The following is an 18,818-nucleotide window of genomic DNA, read 5'->3' on the forward strand; positions in this document are numbered from 1 at the left end:
GGCTTTGAACCTAGAAAGGAACAGAAACATGAATTCATAACAGACCAGTCTCCAGCACCTCCTTTTACTCCAGAGATTCTTGATTCATGGAACGATTTCATTGTAGCATTCAACAGTTACTGATGATCAGTTTCACCAGTTTACATTTTTGCCTTAAAAAGTTTCCTCCATTTAGAGCCTGCACACTCAAACCAGCCCTGTGAGGACAAGCAACCCATCCAACGTTCCCACCAACGCTCGTTCCAAGAAAACCTCGCTTTTTCTTTTCAGGGATATTCTCTCTTTTGATGAAAGTTACACTCTGAACAAAGCCAAAAGCTCCCATCCGCAGATGATAAACATAAAACATGGTCCCTACATATAATGGGCTGTTATTCCGCTTACAAGAGAAATGAGATTCTGACACGTGCTTTGATCAGTGACACCTGGAACATCACCAACATTTGTTGTTGCCAAGTGGCATCGAGTTGGTTCTGACTCATATCGACGCTGTATACGGTTTCTGAGGAGCAGCTGGTGGATTTGAACTGCTGACCTTGTGGTTCACAGTCCAGTGCTGACTCACAGCACCACACCAGGACATTATGTTGGGTGAAATAAGGCGGTCACTCTGGTAGCGTAGTGGTTATGAATCGGGCTGCTAACCTCAGGGACAGCAGTTCGAAACTACCAGCTGTTCTGTGGGACAAAGATGAGGCTTTCTGCTCCCGTAAAGAGTTACAGCCTTGGAAACCCTGTACAGGGTCGCTATGAGTCGGAAACTCCACAGCACACAACAACAACAAAGGACAAATATTGCAGGATTCCTCTTGTGTGAAATACCTACAATAGGCAGATGTGCTTGTTAGTGTGGTGGGCAGGTGCACGGTCTTTCCTGGGGACTTTACAAATTCCAACCCACTTTGTGACAAGTCCATACAGCCAGCTTCACCCCACAGATACCTTGAGCCTGCACCTCATCCCCACCTAGGGGCACTGACACGTCTTAGGGGAGGATCCTGCAGCCTTGGCAGGGACACCCAGGCCCCATGACCAAGGATGGCAGGAAGCAGGGGGTTTGCTTTGACCTGGATATGTCTGCAGAGGGCTCATAAAGCAGGGGCTACAGCATAGAAAAGGCCCTCTGAGACTGGTAGAACCCCGAAACTATGGCCTTTGATCACCCTTCAAGTCTGGAACGGAACCCACTCCGTGTGGCTCCATTTCCAAGCCGAATAAGAAACAGGGAGGAAGAGGGAACTGCAAATAGTGAGATGAATCGAAGCATGTAATTGGTTGACGGTAAACTGGTGCTCTGCTCTGTAAACCTTCACTCAATTCACAGTACAGTTTTCAGAGAAAGAAAGGGCGCTCTGGGCAGCAGGGAGCCATGAACAGGAGCAGAAAGGCCTAAGAGGCTTGGCCTGGTCAGACCCGGAGGGCTTGAGTCACGGTCACGGTGGGGGAGCGGGGAAGAGCCAGAGTGTCGGCTGGGTGTGTCTTATTCTGTCATAAAGAGGAGCGGGGTATGGACATCTGCCACAATGTGAATGACCCTTCATGACATTAAGCTGAAAGAAGTCACATAGTGTATATGAAATGCCCACAATAGGCAAATCCACATAGCCATAGATGAGCGATTGCCCAGGGCTCATCTGGGGCCAACTGAGGAAGCTGACCCTGCAGCTTACGGTGGACAATAGTCTGAGTTTTCCTGTGACTGCACCATCCTTCTATGTGTCCCTATCTTCAGCTTAGCCTGTGACATATAGAACTTTCCAGAATCAGAGCTTTGTCTTCAGAGCAGCTGTTTGCTTTGCTGTCCAGGAAGACCCTCTCACCTGCTCCCTGGAAGGACTGTCTCTGGTCACGGCTGCCCAGCTCTGAGGTCCCATCATACACTGGGTCCATGGCCCTGGCCGATCTGGGGAAGAACCTATCTGGGCCTCTTCCTTTTCCTTCCTTCCCAGCTCTCCTTGCTTGGAATGCCAGCTCGGGACAGGTTTTGAGATGATAGGCCAGGCCAGCCATTTCACAAATGAACAAACCAGGCTGCCAGGCCCCTGTAACTGGCCCCATCTTTAGGGGAAGTTTGCACAGGTTCAATCAGGTGATGTTACCTTCATTCAGGGATCAAGGTCTGCATCAGTACAGGGGCTGGAGTCATTGTTGTCAGATGCATGTGTGTGCGCAACACATACACACATAAATACATACACACACGTGAAGAGTTCGCCTGCTGGTCATTTGGGTCCCTCTAGCCTGAGTCAGAACCTCTGTCGAGTCTTGGAAGCCCCATGTTCCCGAAGGAGATACTGTGTCCTGTCCACTCCTCTCCCCACCCCAGCCCTGGGCAACCGCTCATCTATGGCTATGTGGATTTGCCTATTGTGGGCATTTCATATACACTATGTGACTTCTTTCAGCTTAATGTCATGAAGGGTCATTCACATTGTGGCAGATGTCCATACCCCGCTCCTCTTTATGACAGAATAAGACACTTGAGCCCCGAGAGGAAGCAGACTCAGACCCCCATCTAGCAGCCTGGCAGTGGTCTGTTCCAAAGAAAACAGCATCTCAGGCAGATGGATGACCAGATGGCGCCCGGACTGAAATTAACCCTCAATAGGCGCTGGACTGCAAAGTTGCCTTGAACCTCAAGGTTGGTGGTTCAAGCTCACTAGCTATTCCTCGGAAACCCTATACAGGGTGTCTGTGGGTCGGAACCAACTCAACGGCACTTAACAACAACAACCATAAAAAGTGCTTTTAAATGCTTTTGCTTTGAATGATGGAAGTGCTCCCTGGCTCCCCTTGTAAAGGGTTTGTGCTCAGGCCTGGCCTCCCTCGTCCCAGAGTTCCTTGTAAGAGACCTTGCTGGACTTGCACTGTAGCCAAGTGTCCACTTCCCTGAGACGAGGCTCCTTCCACATCAAAGGTCTCTGAAGGCAGCCTTGGGCCTCCAGGAACATTCATTTTCTCTCTGCAGATGTATAGCCTTCATGGTGAATAAAATCTCACCAAGTACCATCAAGGACTTCTACATGGCTGGCTGCAAGGTAAACACTACCTGGAAAGGTGGGCACGTTGTACCTGGGAGGGGAGCTTCCAGAGCACTCCAGACAGTCAGGAGGCAGGCTTGCAGAATGTGCCCTTTGGTTGTTTAAATGATTATATATTCCTGAGTGTTATTGTGTACACACACACACACACCCCAAAATACTGTTGAATGATGATGCACGGAGGAGATTGTAATCATTGCAATGAAATGATGAGTGCAAAACTGATGTTCTCCCATGTCAACTATCACTCAATTTACAATAAAAAGACGAGAGAACTCCAGATCCAGCTCCAAATACAAGTCTGAAGGGATCCACTTCAGGGTGCCAACATGGGGTTTTGCCAGCTGAACATATTTAAAAAAACATCATTTTATTTGTAAAAGAATATTTTAATATTAAAACAGTTAAGTGCCATCGAGAGGGTTCCTACTCACTCTGACTCTGTATAGGGTTCCCAAGGAGCACCTGGTGAGTTTGAACCACCGACCTTGTGGTTTAAACTGACCTGGCTGTCCAGTGCTTTATCCCATAGCGCCACCCCAGGACTAAAACATAGGAAGGCCTTAATGTCCTGAGGGTGGGGGGTGGACCCAGCCTATCTCACTACTTGTCAAGACACGTCACTGGAGGCTGGTAAACCATCCCACCTGGACCCTGGTCTGCGTGTCCGTGTGTGATGGGACTAAATGACATCTCTGATCCATGGAGACAGGTACCTGCCAGTGTCATGTGTTCCAGAGTGTGCTCTGGGTCTGAACCTCAGGCCCCCTGACTCCCCAACTACCTCCCCACAGCCCTCATTGACCAGGAGGACCATTACCACTTTGAAACAAAGGGCTTTGCCGTGACATGGTTCCCACACAATGTGGTCCTCCTGGTTCGAGCCCTGACCAGTGCGCCTTGTACAGGGTGCCCACCTGTCTGCTGAGGTTTGCTCTCTCTTGTGATGCTGAGCAGGTTTCACCGTAACTTCCAGACTAAGACAATGAAGAAAGGTGTGGCAAACTGCCACCACAAGTCAGCCAGTGAAAAATCCTCTGGCTCCCAGTGGTCCAATCTGCAGCTGTTCATGGGGATGTTGCAGGGGTTGCCACGAGAAGAACAATGGCTTCAACTCTGGTTTTGAACAGACAGCTCCGTGTCCTCATCTTTACTCACTGATCATTAGAATGTCACTCTAGGGAGCTTTCCTGAGAACATGGGAAGTCTGTTTTAAGACCCTTGTCCTTTCGTCTGTCTTGCCTTTAGAATGTGTGTCCATAAGTGCCACAGAGCTGCAGTTGAGGTCCACCCCACTGGCCCTGTCTGAGACCAGGCACTGACTTTAGCCTAGAGACGTCAGCATGTGAGCTCTGTGGCTAGACCACCAGAACTGGAGTCTAGTTACTAAGGCTGCTTACCCCTTGAGTAGGCAAGTCCCAGGAACCTCAGAGCCTGTTTCTTCACCAGGAAAGTAGGGGTTGTTGTGGGGGTTGATTTCAGTCAGCTGAGCAAGGTAGGCGCTCAGACAGTCTTAGCTGTGCGGTTCAGTGTTGCTGTATCTTTTATTACTTTTAAAGCAATGATTAATTAAACACATCTGCAACCCAGCTCCACAGGCACATATGTAATACCTGCTTTGGACAGCAGGGGGCGCTGAGGGCTTACAAATGCCTTTGTTAAATGCTGTTAAATACTGTTAACGTGGGTTCCAACTCACAATGACCCTGTATAGGGTTTCTGAGGAGGGACTGGTGGATTTGAACTGCCTACCTTGTCCCGTGCTTATCCTACAGCGCTACACCAAGACTCCACAAATGCCTTTCTCAGGTGGGTTTTCTTTCCTTCTCAGTACAAGGAAGAACAGCTCACCAGAGCCTGTCAGCAGTGGTTGGAGATGAACCTGGTCCCTGTGATGACGTACAACAGCCACCTCCGGAACATTCCGCAGGAGCTACTCCACAGGGTGCTCCAGTCCCCCAGGTAAGAGCTGCTCCCGGTGCCTGGTCCCTGGGAAAGCAGGTGACACCTGCCAGAGGGTGGAACTTCCCTTGACCTTACACTTCCTGCCTACCTGGTCCCCAGCCAACTGGAAATGCAGGCACTGCGCATGGGGCTCAGGAGCCCTGGTGATGTGGTGGTTAAGGGAAACGCTGTGGGCACATCTACTCTGCTATGCAAGGTCACCATGAGTTGGAACAGACGACGGCATTGGGGCGCATGGGGCTGGGACAGGGTTCCCTTTGCCCTCCTTCATCTGAGTAGACCACTCTAGTGCCTGTTGGGAGAGAAAACTAAGAAAACCGTATTGCATGAATAATTACTGTAAAACCCCTGCCAACATTGGTTCATATTCATTGTGGACAATTTGGAAAATAAGATGAAACCAGAGGGTAAAGAGACAGGAGTCTTCCTCCTCCATCAATTCAGGCCCCTGGCCCTGACTCCTCTCCTGAATAGCTCTAGACCCACCTAGTCCACTGCCTGGGTGCCGTGTGCTAAGTGAGTAGCTTGCGATCTCCACAGGGGTAGAACCGATCTGTGGTCTCACCAAAGACCTTATGTACTAGTGAGGGTCAGGAGCCCGGGTGCTGGATGTGTTTGCAGGGTATTCTCCCCCATTGTGCAATCGATGCAGAAAGATAAACACGGCAGTGCTTGGGTTCATCTTCACACTGCCCCTCCCTTGGAAAGACTGAGCTGTCCCCACCCTGGTAGCATATAACCAAGAAAGGAGGAAACAAATGTCTCACCACAGCCAGCACGTTAATGATGGGCTTGGCCTTACAGAGCGGACGCTGGGCGGGAAAGTGCTCAAGAGTATGACCCATACAGTGTCTAGACTCACAGGTTTGGGAAGACATGACTGTGTGGACACTGGGTGCTGGCCCTCCAGCCCCTCCCAGGACCGTCTCCACTGAGCCAGGGCTCTGAGTGACCTCAGGGATGGATGATTAAGGTAAGCATGGCCAGGAATGACAGTTATTGGCACTCACATCCCGCCCCCCACCAGGTGAACTGCCCTTGTCCACCTGACTTCTAGAAGGTTTGCCTAAAAGCTTGAGAAGTGGGGAGTTACAGAAGGCACAAGAGACGGTGGCTGGAGCCACACCCCACACATGGTGAGGTTGTTAGAAACATAAACACCCAGGGTCTCTTGTGGAAGGACCTTTGCTCTTGGATCTGGTACCATAGACTCCTGAGGAGGGTGGGCCTTTTGTTGAATTGACTTTCATTGGATGTTCATGGGTGGGTGCTAAGCTGCCTACAAAAAGACCTTCAAAAACAAAGGTGTCACTTTGAGGATTCAGGTGCACCACCACATTTTCAGTTGCCTCATATATATTGAAAAACTGATAACAAACAAGGAAGACCAAAGACCAAAGAAGAATTGTTGCATTTAAGTTACTCGAGTGGGTGAAGAGTATCAAGCCTCCCATGGACTGCTGGAAGAGTGGACGGATTTGTCTTGGAAGAAGTACAGCCAGGATGCTCCCTGGAAGGGAGAATGGTGGTACTTGGTGTCACATGTTTTGGAGATGTCGTCAGGAGGGACCAGTCCCTAGAGGAGTGATGTGGTACCAGCCGTCTTTCCCATGACTCACACTTTGCTCTGTCGAGTTCAGTAATTCATTGCAACGTCATACAGAACTCTGACGTCACATTCACAGCTGTGGGGTTTATTAGGAAGTGAACAGGTTACAATACCGAATCAGAAAATGCTTAGGGAACAACTGTTCCAATCAGCTGCTGATAAATGCCCACAGGACACACCACCCCACCAGAAGCCTCAGCTCTAGCTCTGTGGGTCAGTGATCCTAACTCCCCCACTTAATGTCCTTGCCCAACCCCCACTCTACAAGCAGGCCTCCTACCCACAGTCCCTCAGCTGTCCTTGCAGTGGGCTTCTGTCTCGTGCTCTGGCTCTTGGTTCTGCTGCTGCTGCTCCTCTGCCCCTCCTCCAATGTCACAGGTGTCTGTCCCTGAGTCCAGGAGGTTCAGTGTGCAGGGGTCTTGGGGTCCAGAGGACGCAACTCACTCCTAGCTCTTCCTTGATGGTTGTGAGATTCCTACCCGCTACCCCCGGCTTTTGAGATGGCTCCTTTTTTTTTTTCTTTTTATTGTGAATTCAGTGAAGGTTTACAGAAATGATCATCAGTTTTACATTCGACAAACTGTGCACTTTGTTTCACCTCAGTGAGTATATGCCCCTCCCTGAAACAGCAGTTATCCCACTTCCTCCTATTCCCTTCCACCCTCCTTCCCTTCCAGTCACCACTTTGTCCTTAGGCAAGTGTTGCCCTTTTGGATCTTGAATGATTGACAGATCCATGTGAGCACACCTTACTAGGGTTGTTCTCGTGCCTGTATACCTACATTCTGTCCCAGTCCTGATGGATGGTTGAGGGTCATGGTCTTGGGTTCCTTCCTCCAGTCTCTTTCTGATGGGTAAGCTCAGTCTCTTCTTTTAATTTTGAGTTTTGTTTCACAATTTCTCCCACTCTATCTAGGACCTTTTAATGTCATCCCTTCCAGAGCACTTGGCAGTGGGAGTTAGCTAGGCACCATCTAGTTTTTCTGGTCTCACGGTTGTGGTGACTTCCGTTCACCTGCTCCATTGGTTCACTGAACTTGCTGATTCCAAGCATCTCTGAATTTTCATCACGCTTCTTTCTTCCACACAGACCAATAGTTGCATCTTAGCTGGCCTTTCATGAGCTTTTTTTAATTTTTTTTTTTTTCAGAGAAAAGCTTTGAGTTGAATGAGTGATTCGTTTCATAACAATTTAATTTGTTTTTTAAGTTTTTATTGTGAATTATGTGGGTTTACATGGGAGAACATCAGTTTTACATTCTTCTTATTTATTTTGTTTGATTGCAATGATTACAATCCCCTCCATGCATCATCATCAAATAACCAAAGGATACACCCCACAAGCCTGCCCCCCAGCCATCAGCACACAGCCCCTCTCTCTCCCTAAGTCCAGTGTCCCCAGCTGCTCCATCTGTCCACGTCATCGTCCCTGTCTCCATCCCTGGCGTCACTGCCCTGAGATGGCTCCTTTTCTACCCATGGTAGAGTTTCATGTTTGTAGGATTCCAGTTCACCTAGCTACCCTTCACAGCTGAATCATGCCAGCCCATCAGTGTCTCCTCCCACCATCTCTTCCCCACGCCCACCAGGAAGAAAGTCGTTTGGTGGAAGTTACAAAGACTAAGACTAGAGGAGATGTATTAAGCAATTCACTACACCTCAGACATCATACTGGGTAAAGTAGAGGGTCGGTGCAACAGAGGAAGACCCTTAGTGAGATGGACTGACACAGTGCTTGCAAGAGTGGGCTCAGACATGGCAGCGATAGAGAGGCGGGGGCAGGAGCGGGCAGTGTTCTGTTCTCTTGTACAGAGGGCTGCTGTAAGTCAAATCTATTCGACGGCACCCACCAACAACACGCTGCGTACACTGATCCATGAGTCCCTGCAAGTCCGTGCAATGGGCGCATTTACTAGCCTTCTTCCACTGATGAAGTTGTTGACGGGCAGGGTGTTTAACAGGTGTGTCCTAAACATGGACACGGCGTGGCATGGGGCCAGGTCTCCTTTGACTCCCAAGTCCATGATCTTGACCTTGGACCTCCTCATTTGTTGTGGAGGTTGGGGCTTGCCAGCCGTGAGAAGAAAACAGCCAGAACTGGCCAGCCCTAAGAAACCAGGTAGGGAACACAGTAGCTCTATAGGATAAGCACTGGACTGTGAACCACAATGACAGTGGTTCGAGCTCACCTGCCACTCCACGGGAGAATGATAAGATGCTCTGGTCAAATCAAGACTGAAGTATCAGTGGGTTTAAGAAACGCTAAAATGACTTCTTAGATAACCAGGTTGTGGCTAGAGAAGCGGACCTCTTAGAGGGCAGCAGCCACTCTTTGTCCTTGTTTCTGGTGGGAGGTTCCTGTCACTGCAGGCAGCATGTGGGCTCCGGGAACATCAGCTGACCTCACCCCTGCATGCCTGCCACATGTATGTGTGTGATCGATGCTGTGATGGCTTCCAAATATGTTCAGGTGCCACTCCCCGGAAGCTGGACTATGTTTGGATACATGGAAGGTGGTAGTGAGTGTTAAGTGCCGTGGAGTCCTTCAGATTCAGACTGACCTTGAGTCTGAATAGGGTTGTCCAGGCTTGTCAATCTTTGCAGGAGCAGCTGGTGAACTCAAACCACCTACCTTGTGGTTTGTAGTCCAGTGTTTATCTTATGCAGCCATTGCACTCCTTCCCTCTCGCCCCCCGCCCAATCAGAGGTAGCAGATGGAAAAAAGTTTATTAACATGCTGACCATATAATAAAGAGTAGAGCCTCGCTTTCCAGGTGGGCCTGGTGTAACCACAAACCGCACCTGCTGCCATCAAGTCTATTCCAACTCCTAGGGACACTATAGGGGACAGAGGAGAGGTGCCCTTAGGCTTCTTGAGATGGTGAATCTTTGTGGGCATTACTAAGTGTATTGACTCAGCTCCCACTCATACCAACCATGTATAGGGTTTCCGAGGCTGTAAATCTTTGCAGGAGCAGAAAGCCTCAACTTTCTCTTGCAGTGCAGCTGATGGACTCGAACCACCGACTTTGTGGTTCACAGTCTTACCTTCTGATCTGCTAAAACAGCTGGTTGTTGAGTCCGTTCCACCTCATGGCAGCCTCCCGTGTGTCAGAGTAGAACTCTGCTCCATAAAGGTTACCTGGTGTGGCGCTGTGGGTTAATGCGCCAGACTGCAAAGCTGTTTGAACTGCAAGGTCGATGGTTCAAGCTCACCAGCTGCTGCTTGGAAACCCTATACAGGGTCATTATGGGTCAGAACTGACTCAATGGCACTTCACAACAACAACAGCTGCTGTTTCACAAGTACGCCACCAGGCTTTCCTTCCGAGACACCTCTGCATGGACGGACTTGTACCTCCAAACTTTGTTAACTGCCGAGTGTGTTAACTGTCTACACCACCCAGTGGCTCCCCTGCTATTTTACAGATGAGGAAATTGCAGCTAAAGGGCCACAAAGCACCTCGCAGGAGGTTCCAAGATGGTTTGGGGTAGAACTGAGTTTCTTTCATGACCCTAAATTCTAGAATCTTGTAAGCTGGAGATGTTGTAGACGCTCAGTCTGATTGGGATGAGGGTGAGGATCGTAAGGCACTCCGTAAGCATTTAAAATTAAAGGTGCGTGGTGCTAGAAAACTCAGCCATTAAGATGAATTATATTTGTTTGCAATATTTTTTTAATTAAAAAAAGTTTTTAAATCTACAACATTTTAAGTAAAGATAGGCTTCGTCTCATTTAATACCCACACTTTTTTTCCTTCAAAACTTGTATGTATGTGTGTGTGTGTGTGTGTGTGTGTGTGTGTGTTAACTGAGTGAAGGTTTACAGAGCAGATCATCAGTTTTACATTCAACAAATCATACACTGCATTTCGTTTCAATGATTCTAATTAACAGTCACATCTTTAAGAATAAGGACTAGGTCCCAGTTTTCTATGGCTATTGTATGGGTTAAAATATGGGAATATACGGAAAACACCCTGGGAACATCTGGTCCGAGTGAAGAACACTGAATGAACACTGTATGTGTCCAACCTGTGGTAGGTGGATTACTCAGACTCTGGCTCAGGGGTCCCTACAGACCACGTGACATTGAGTGGGCCACTCGGCTGTTTCTGAGGCTGGCGCATAACCCAGAGGCTATACGGCCTCATTCCTAAACTCACTTCTAACTTTTTATTTTCCCTTAAGTGAATGGTCTAAGCCAGGAGTGGGGAACATCTGGCCCTAGGGCCAAATAAGGTCTGTAAGATAATTTGCCAAGGTTCCCGTTCCAGCCATTACATGATGGTAGTGGTGGTGGTGATGTGCCGTTGAGTCGGTTCCGACTCATAGCGACTCTCTATAGGGTTTCTGAGGCTATAAATCTTTACGGGAGCAAAAAGCCTCATCTTTCTCCAGTGGAACAGCTGGTAGTTTCGAACTGCTGACATTGAGGTTAGCAATCCAACTCGTAACCACCACGCTACCAGAGCGCCTTCATTATATGAAAGCAGGCTAATTTTAAGTTAATAGTTTTGTATGGTCCATTAATTATGTCATAAATATTCAAATGGCCCTTGGCAGGACAAAGGTTCTGCACCCCTGGTCTGGGCATTTACCATTCCTAACAGTTTACTCTTTCCTTTCACCCAGTTTGTTTACATTTAGTGAGTTTCATCTTCTGAAGACTGTGCTGTTTTGGGTCTACTTGCAACTACACCACAAAATGCAGACCGTCCCCGTCTATGAGAATGTGTCAGCTTTCTTCAGCAGGTAACATAACCTGGTGTCACTTGATGAAATGGACAGGTGCTGCTTTATGACACACACTGGAATGGGTGTGTGTGTGTGTGTGTGTGTGTGTGCAATGTTAACTGAAAGGTCCCGGCGGTTCCACGGGACAAAAGACCTGGCAGTCTGCTCCCATAAAGATAACTAAACCAAACCCACTGCCTTCAGGTCCATTCCGACTCGTAGGACAGAACAGGACTGCCCATTGGGCTTCCAAAGCTGTATGTTTTTATCAGTACAGAGGGTTTTGTCTTTTGTGGAGCAGCTGGTGAGTTCAAACCACTGACCTTCTGGTTAGCCCCATTCTACCACCAGGGAGGGCTCCTTCCACAAAGGTGACAGACAGCCTAGGAAACCCTGTGGGGCAGCTCTGCTCTGAGTCGGAACCAACTGAATGGTACACAGAAGCCACAGCACCGCCGTGGTGGAGAAAAGACCGTGATACAATTTCCACAGAAACAGCGGAGTAGAGAGACTGCAGCTTGCTTTATGGGACCGACAGTTATGGAATGACTTTGAACAGCTGAGCCACCTGGAAAGTAAAGAGCGTGTAGGTGTTGAACCGTGAGATAGCACTGTGCTTCTGAGAACCTGTTCTGAGTCCAGTAAGAGGCATGATACTGAAGGTCATCTTTTGATCCCAGAAGATGACTATGCTACCCTAACTACCAATGACGTCACATTTAAAATGTTCTCAAAACAGACCAACCATTCTCCTTTCTCCTTTACCCACTAGAATATGAAATTCTGAGTTTTCTGGAGAAATAGAAAAATGTTTGAAGGCACCAGGTTTCATATGACAAATCCAGTGTATTATACTCTCTAAGTAGCGTAGTGGTTACGAATCAGGCTGCGAACCTTAAGGTCAGCGGTTCGAAACTACCAGCCGCTCCACGGGAGAAAGATAAGGCTTTCTACTCCCGTAAAGATTTACACCCTCGGAAACCCTGTACAGGGTAGCTATGGGTCAGAACCGACTCGACGGCACTTAACAACAACAAACATGTGAATTCCAAAAGTTAGATATCTCAGCATTTAAGTGAAAAATAACAAAGACAGTAATAAAATGTATGCCCCATTAAAACATGCTTACTAAGTGGAGTCGTGGTGTGGTGCTGTAGAATAAGCACCTGGACTGCAAGGTTGGATTGAACTACAAGGTTGGCATTTCAAACTCACCAGCTGCTCCTTGGAAACCCTATAGAGGGTCGCTATGGGTGAGAACCGACTTGACACCTAACAACGTCCTTTGGCGCATGATCTCATTCAGTGTGCAAATGACTAAGAGGCAGCTTTCATTGTTCCTATTGTACAGATGAGGAAACTGAAGTAGGGATGAAATCTCTTGCCAGAGAGCACACAAGTGGTAAGGAATAGAGTTTGATTAGAACCCAGATCTGGCGAAGTCCAAGCTTACATTGCTGCCCATTCCTAGACTGGCAGGCAGAATGCCTTTCTGAAAAGGTGTCCGCTCCTTTTGGTTTGTGAATGGCTCCCTGGGTACTGTGTTAAGAAAGATTCTGAGGCTGCCTCTAGGTTCTGGGTTGTCGTTATTGTTGGCATTGTTGTGTTGTTAGCATTGTGATTGGCCAAGGCCTCTATATGAACCTTGCAGTACCTCCCCATGAGGGACTACCTGCTAGCACAGGTGTTTGCTATCTGTTCAGTTTGGCGCGGGTCCTGATGAGCAGTTTCTACAGGGGCAGCTCTTAGGCACAGGATGTGGGAGGAGAGGGAGCGGGGATGCTGGTCTGTGGGCTCTGTTTTCTGTCACCTTGGCCTCTGTTAAAAGAGTCCTCATGGTGCTGTAACATAGGCACTGGACTACTAACCACAAGGTTGGCAGTTCAAACCCACCAGCCACTCCTAGGGCAAAAGATGAGGCTCTCTGCTCTAGCTTTTCCTACTGTGGTGGCTTGTGTATGGCTGTGATGCTGAAAGTTCTGCCACCCGTGGTGACCTGTGTTGGAAGAAATACAGCCAGAGTGCTCCTTGGAAATCAGGATGACCAGTGGGTTTGAACCATCAACCAGATGGTTAGTGGTCCAGTGTTTTTCCTACAGCCTCCAACGGGACCCCTCGTAGTTGCATATAAATGAGACCATGTAGTATTTGGCCTTTCGTGACTGACCAATTTCATTCAGGTTCCTTCATGCATCTCAACTTCATTTATTTTTATGGCTGAATAATATTTCATTGCATGTAGATTTCATAATGTGTTTATCCATCTATTGGCTGATGGAGGCAGGTTGTTTCCACCTTTGGGCTTCTGTAATTGGTGCTCCAGGGAACATTGAGGCACAACTGTCAGGGACACCCTGTATCAGTTGGAATGGAGGAGGACTTGCAAGCATGAAGGAGTCAGAAACCCCATGTTTTGTGCACATGTGAGCTCAGTAGATTGACACGTGTTCTCCATGCTATTAAGCAGCGGTTGATCTCTGTTTTAGACAATGTTTACTTGCTCTGTTCGGAAGCATTTAAGCCATTTCTGGAAGAGCTGTGTGCTGTTAGATACAGAGCCATATTCCTTCTGTCTTGTTTATTTGGGGAAGGTGCTAGTCGCTGCTGGAATTCTACGTACTTTGCTTGGTTTCTATATAATTTGCTGGGAACACAAATGTTTTAAATGTCTCTCCCCCTCCCCTTTAATAGCCCACAAGACACTTTTTCCAGTGAGTCATACACACCAGGAGAAATTGCTCTTCAGCGCCAGGTTTGCTCTCTTGCTGGAAACAACTTAGCCAGGAGAGATGGGAAACGAGAGAAACACGGGAATCTGAAAGTTCAAGGGGGAGGCGCCTGCCTGGAAGTGAGGTTCAGTGGCCTTCCCTACCCACCCTGAGCTGGGACTCAACGACTTCACCAGAGAGGGGAGGGAGCACGGGCATCTCTTCCCATCATAACTTTTCCACCCTCCTGAATCCACATGGATCCAATTTTGACCCCCAAACCTTACCACTCCACCCAACACTTCCCCAAACGACATAATCCTGCACGGTTTTCTTGTTAGAAACCATTTGCTTATTTCCAAGTTGTCTCACTGCCCCTCACTGCTTGAAGCAGTGCAGTCTAACAGGTCACCCTGACTGCCGACATGCCTGTCCTGTGTTCCTGCCCTCACTTTGCCCACGATCAACCAAGCAAGCCTTGTGGGGGGCTAGAAGAAAAGGCCAGAAAACAAGGACTTGGGGATGCTTTTCACCTCCAGGCCGACTCTCCCACGGCAATATCAGATTATCTAACAAGCAAAGTAAGCATGGGCTTACCTGTGCTTACTTACCTGTTCCTAGTGAACAATGTCACATGTTTTCACCACATCAGAGATTGTGCCTTCTAGGTCTGGCTGACTTCTGTCTGTCTCTCAATCCTTCCAGCACCTTCCTACAGAAAGACCTCTTTCACATATACAGTTCCTGACAGGGATGGAGAATCCAGTAATCAGGGTAAGCACTTGCTTACTTGCGCTTACTTACTAATATGAACAGTTTCACATGGTTTCCACCTCATCAAGTAAGTGTAAACTTACTTGTGCTTCCTTACTAACAAAGGTGAAAACCCATGTGAAGTTGTTCTTTACAGATTAATAAGTACAGGTAAATCTCAATACCTCTTTAAAGTGTTGAAGAGCAAAGATGTCAGCTTGAGGACTAAGGTGCTCCTGACCCAAGCCATAGTATTTTCAATGACCTCATATGCATGTGAAAGCTTGCCAGTGAATAAGGAAGACTGTAGAATTGATGCATTGAATTATGGTGTTGGAGGAGAATATTGGAAGTACATGGACTACCAAAAGAACAAACAGATCTGTGTTGGCAGAAGTACAGCCAGACATGTTGTCAGGAGGGACCAGTCATTGGAGAAGGATATCATGTTGGTAAAGTGGAGTGTCGGAGAAAAAGAGGAAGACCCTCAACATGATAGATTGGCACAGTGGCAGAAGCTATGGGCTCAGGTGTAGCAACAATTGTGAGGTTGGCCCAGGATCTGGCAGTGTTTCGTTCTGTTGTGCATAGGGTTGCTGTGAGTCTACCAACTCGATGGCACCTAACAACAACAACAACACAGGTAAGCACGTGCTCACCTTGTTTACTGGGTTATTGCCCTTGCCCCAGGCTTCCTAGCTGTGAGGACCCCGTAGCCCAGGTTGAGGATTGTGGGGGCTTCTCTTACCCCACCCCACTCCACTACTGCACACAGTGCCTCCTCTGGATGGTGACCCTGTCAAAGGCCCTCCCCTCACAAATACAAATTCTTTGGCTCCCCAGGCTCCCAACCTCATGAGTTAGCGTTCTCTGTCCTTTTCAGAGATGGTCTTTTTGATTAACATCCCCACTCTGAATTCCTCCTCACCCCATTCCCCTTAGTTAACCAGGAAAACTGTCTTCTGAAGGAAGGTGCTCAGGGAACCAACCACCCAGAACAATGCAACGCCACCAGGGCCTGTCACTCAGCTGGGCCGAGCAGAAGGGACACAGGCCTAGGACTTCCTGCGCAGACAGGAGCCAGTGTGTGTCCTGCTATTTGCAAGGCTCCTTGTGGCATGCCTGCTCATCAAACCAAGACTAGCTACCTGTTTCTCCTGGTCAGTGCATGAGGAGGCTTCTGAAAGTTAGTGGAAAATGAAATGGAAAGATAATGGAGTTTTTCTACCAACTTTTTAAAGCCCCCTCATATTTGACTGTGGGGCATGATTTGACTTAGGCTTTAGAGCAGTTTCTTGCCTGAGCTTGTTGACATACATTTAAACTGGCTTCAGAGTAGCTCTCTCTTTTTAAAAGAATGTCCACATGACCAGGTTCACTCCATGTGCTCTCTGCTATGGCTGCGATCAGAGAGGTCTTGGAATCCTCTTGGCCAAACTGCCCCTAGAATCTTGGTTTTGGAGTGTTATTATTGGAGATCTACATTCACAACAACAACAACATCCTTACAAAAGTCCTGGTGTGGCACTGTGGGTTAATGCACCAGACTGCAAAGCCGTTTGAACTACAAGGATCGGAGGTTCAAGCTCACCAGCGGCTCCTTGGAAACCCTATACAGGGTCGCTATGGGTCAGCACTTAACAACAACAACAACATCCTTACAATGGCCATAAACTGCACTCTTTTTGTGCTACCAAATTAGGCCTGATGGGTAAATAAATGCAAATGCTTTCTTTTTGTTCCCTTTCACCAGACCTGTCTAGACAAGATGAAAGCTACGCAATGAGAGTCTACCTTCCCCCACAAACAGAACATGGGAACACTGAATGGGTTAAAATTAAGAAAAAGGTGCGACATGGTTGTATTCTTTCACCATACTTATTCAACCTGTATGCTGAGCAAATAATATGAGAAGCTGGATTCTATGAAGAAAAACGTGGCATCAGGGTTGGAGGAAGACTCATTAACAACCTGTGATATGCAGATGATACAACCTTGCTTGCTGAAAGTGAAGAGGACTTAAAACCTTTACTGATGAAGATCAAAGAGCATAGCCTTCGGTATGGATTACATCTCAATGTAAAGAAAATAGAAACCTTTATCACTGGACCAATAAACAACATTCTGATCAATGGAGATAAGATTGAAGTTGTCAAGGACTTCATTCTTCTTGGATCAACTATCAACGCTCATGGAAGCAGCAGTCATGAAATGTATTGCATTAGGCAAATCTGCTACACAAGACCTTTTTAAAATGTTGAAGAGCAAAGATGTCAGCTTGAGGACTAAGGTGTGCCTAACCCAAGCCATGGTATTTTCAATAACCTCATGTGCATGCGAAAGCTGGACAGTGAATAAGGAAGACCGTAGAAGAATTGATGCTTTTGAGTTAAGGTGTTGGAGGAGAATATTGAAAGTGCCATGGGCTGCCAAAAGAACCAACAGATCTGTGTTGGTAGAAGTGCAGCCAGAGTGTTCTTTGGCCAAACTTCGTCTCTCTACTTCGGACATATTGTCAGGAGGGACCAGTCTCTGAAGAAGGATATCATGTTTAAGGTGCAGTCATTGGAGAAGGATATCATGTTTGGTAAGGTGGAGGGTCAGAGAAAAGGAGGAAGAACCCCAGCGAGATGGATTGGCAAGGTGGCAGCATCAATGGGCTCAAGTGTGGCAACAATTGTGAGGTTGGCCCAGGACTGGGCAGTGTTTCATTCTGTTGTACATAGGGTCGCTATGAGTAGGTACCAACCCTATGGCACCTAACAACAACAACATCTATAAGTATAGGTCAAGTTTATCAAATTGTAGCAGTTTACACTTGTTTCCTTTATCAAATCTTTTTTTTTTTTTATCTTCCTCTAGTTGAGTTCTGATCATCAAGCCATCGGAGCTATGTCAAATGGGAACTATCTGCAAGTTTAGGCGTTCTTGTAATACATATACTTTTAGAACCCATTTTAGTAAAATCCTTGAGTTAATGTGACGTCCCTGAGTAGTTCAAATGGCTAAGCACTCAGCTATTAATTAAAGGGATGGAGGTGCCTAAGAAAAAAGGCCTGGTGATCAACTTTTGAAAAACCAGTTATTGAGAACCTCATGGAGTGCTTAACGTATGGGTCTTGGTTTCCCGTGCCTACGATTGTAAAATAGACACTTGAGTGGGATAGAAAGAAATATCGGAAATAGGATTACAGAAAGCTTGTAAGCCCGTCTTCAGCCTGTAACTGTTTGGAATACCTAGAAGGGCTTCTAGGACTTGCCCAGTGAAATGGGCTTCTTGTTGAGTCTTTGTAGAGTGTAGGCCAGAGGTGGAATCCTGAGCCCCATCCAGAACCTTCTGAAGTGAGACATTCCCACTCAAAAGGACATGCAGACCAACCCGAATGGCTAGAGGAACAGAAGATACTTCTTGAAAGAAAGACCAGCAGAAGGAAGAAAAAATAACTAAAAACCCAGGAACAAGCAAGCTGTTCACCAGGGAGCCATCAAGGCAAGCCATCAAGTCCCATCAGGGCAAACTCCCTTCCAAGACTGAAACTCAAAAGGAACACATGAGCAGGCTTATAAGCTCACTGGTGACTGCCTTGGTCTACTTGTGAGTGGAAGTCGGGAAAAGGCAGCAATGAAGAAATGGGCTGAGTTTGACCATATTCCATAGACCCCTGTCGACCTTGAGATAAGAGAGAAGAGGAAGAGTTGGTTAGTCTGAAGTTTGGGGAGACTTGAGAACTCCTGAGCCCATGGACACTGACCTAGCCACTGGGGGCTAGAGCTGACAATGACGTATCCAGCTGATAGGAAGTGGGGGGAGGCACATAAGAATGCCCAAGCTTGCAGATAGTACTTTCTTGAACTAGCTTGGATGGCTTGATGATCAGAACTTGACTAGAGGAAGTTAAAGAAATTTGATTAAGGAAGTAAGTATAAATTGCTACAATTTGATGAACTTGACCTTTACTTATGGATGTAGTAGCTCAAAATACCAATTGAGAGGGAAGGAGTCTT

General features: G+C 47.4%; 1 protein-coding gene across 1 annotated transcript in view; it reads left to right on the forward strand.

Moving 5' to 3' along the window:
* Positions 1-18,818, forward strand: part of BTBD16 (BTB (POZ) domain containing 16) — a 73,444-nt gene that overhangs the window by 24,578 nt on the left and 30,048 nt on the right. Inside the window, exons 7-9 of the mRNA XM_006831422.1 lie at positions 2,969-3,038; positions 4,873-5,003; positions 11,251-11,370. Coding sequence (XP_006831485.1) covers positions 2,969-3,038; positions 4,873-5,003; positions 11,251-11,370 — 321 coding nt within the window. The remainder of the gene's footprint in view (positions 1-2,968; positions 3,039-4,872; positions 5,004-11,250; positions 11,371-18,818) is intronic.

Source organism: Chrysochloris asiatica, unplaced genomic scaffold (genome assembly GCF_000296735.1).
Source record: "Chrysochloris asiatica unplaced genomic scaffold, ChrAsi1.0 scaffold00003, whole genome shotgun sequence".
NCBI lineage: Eukaryota > Metazoa > Chordata > Mammalia > Afrosoricida > Chrysochloridae > Chrysochloris > Chrysochloris asiatica.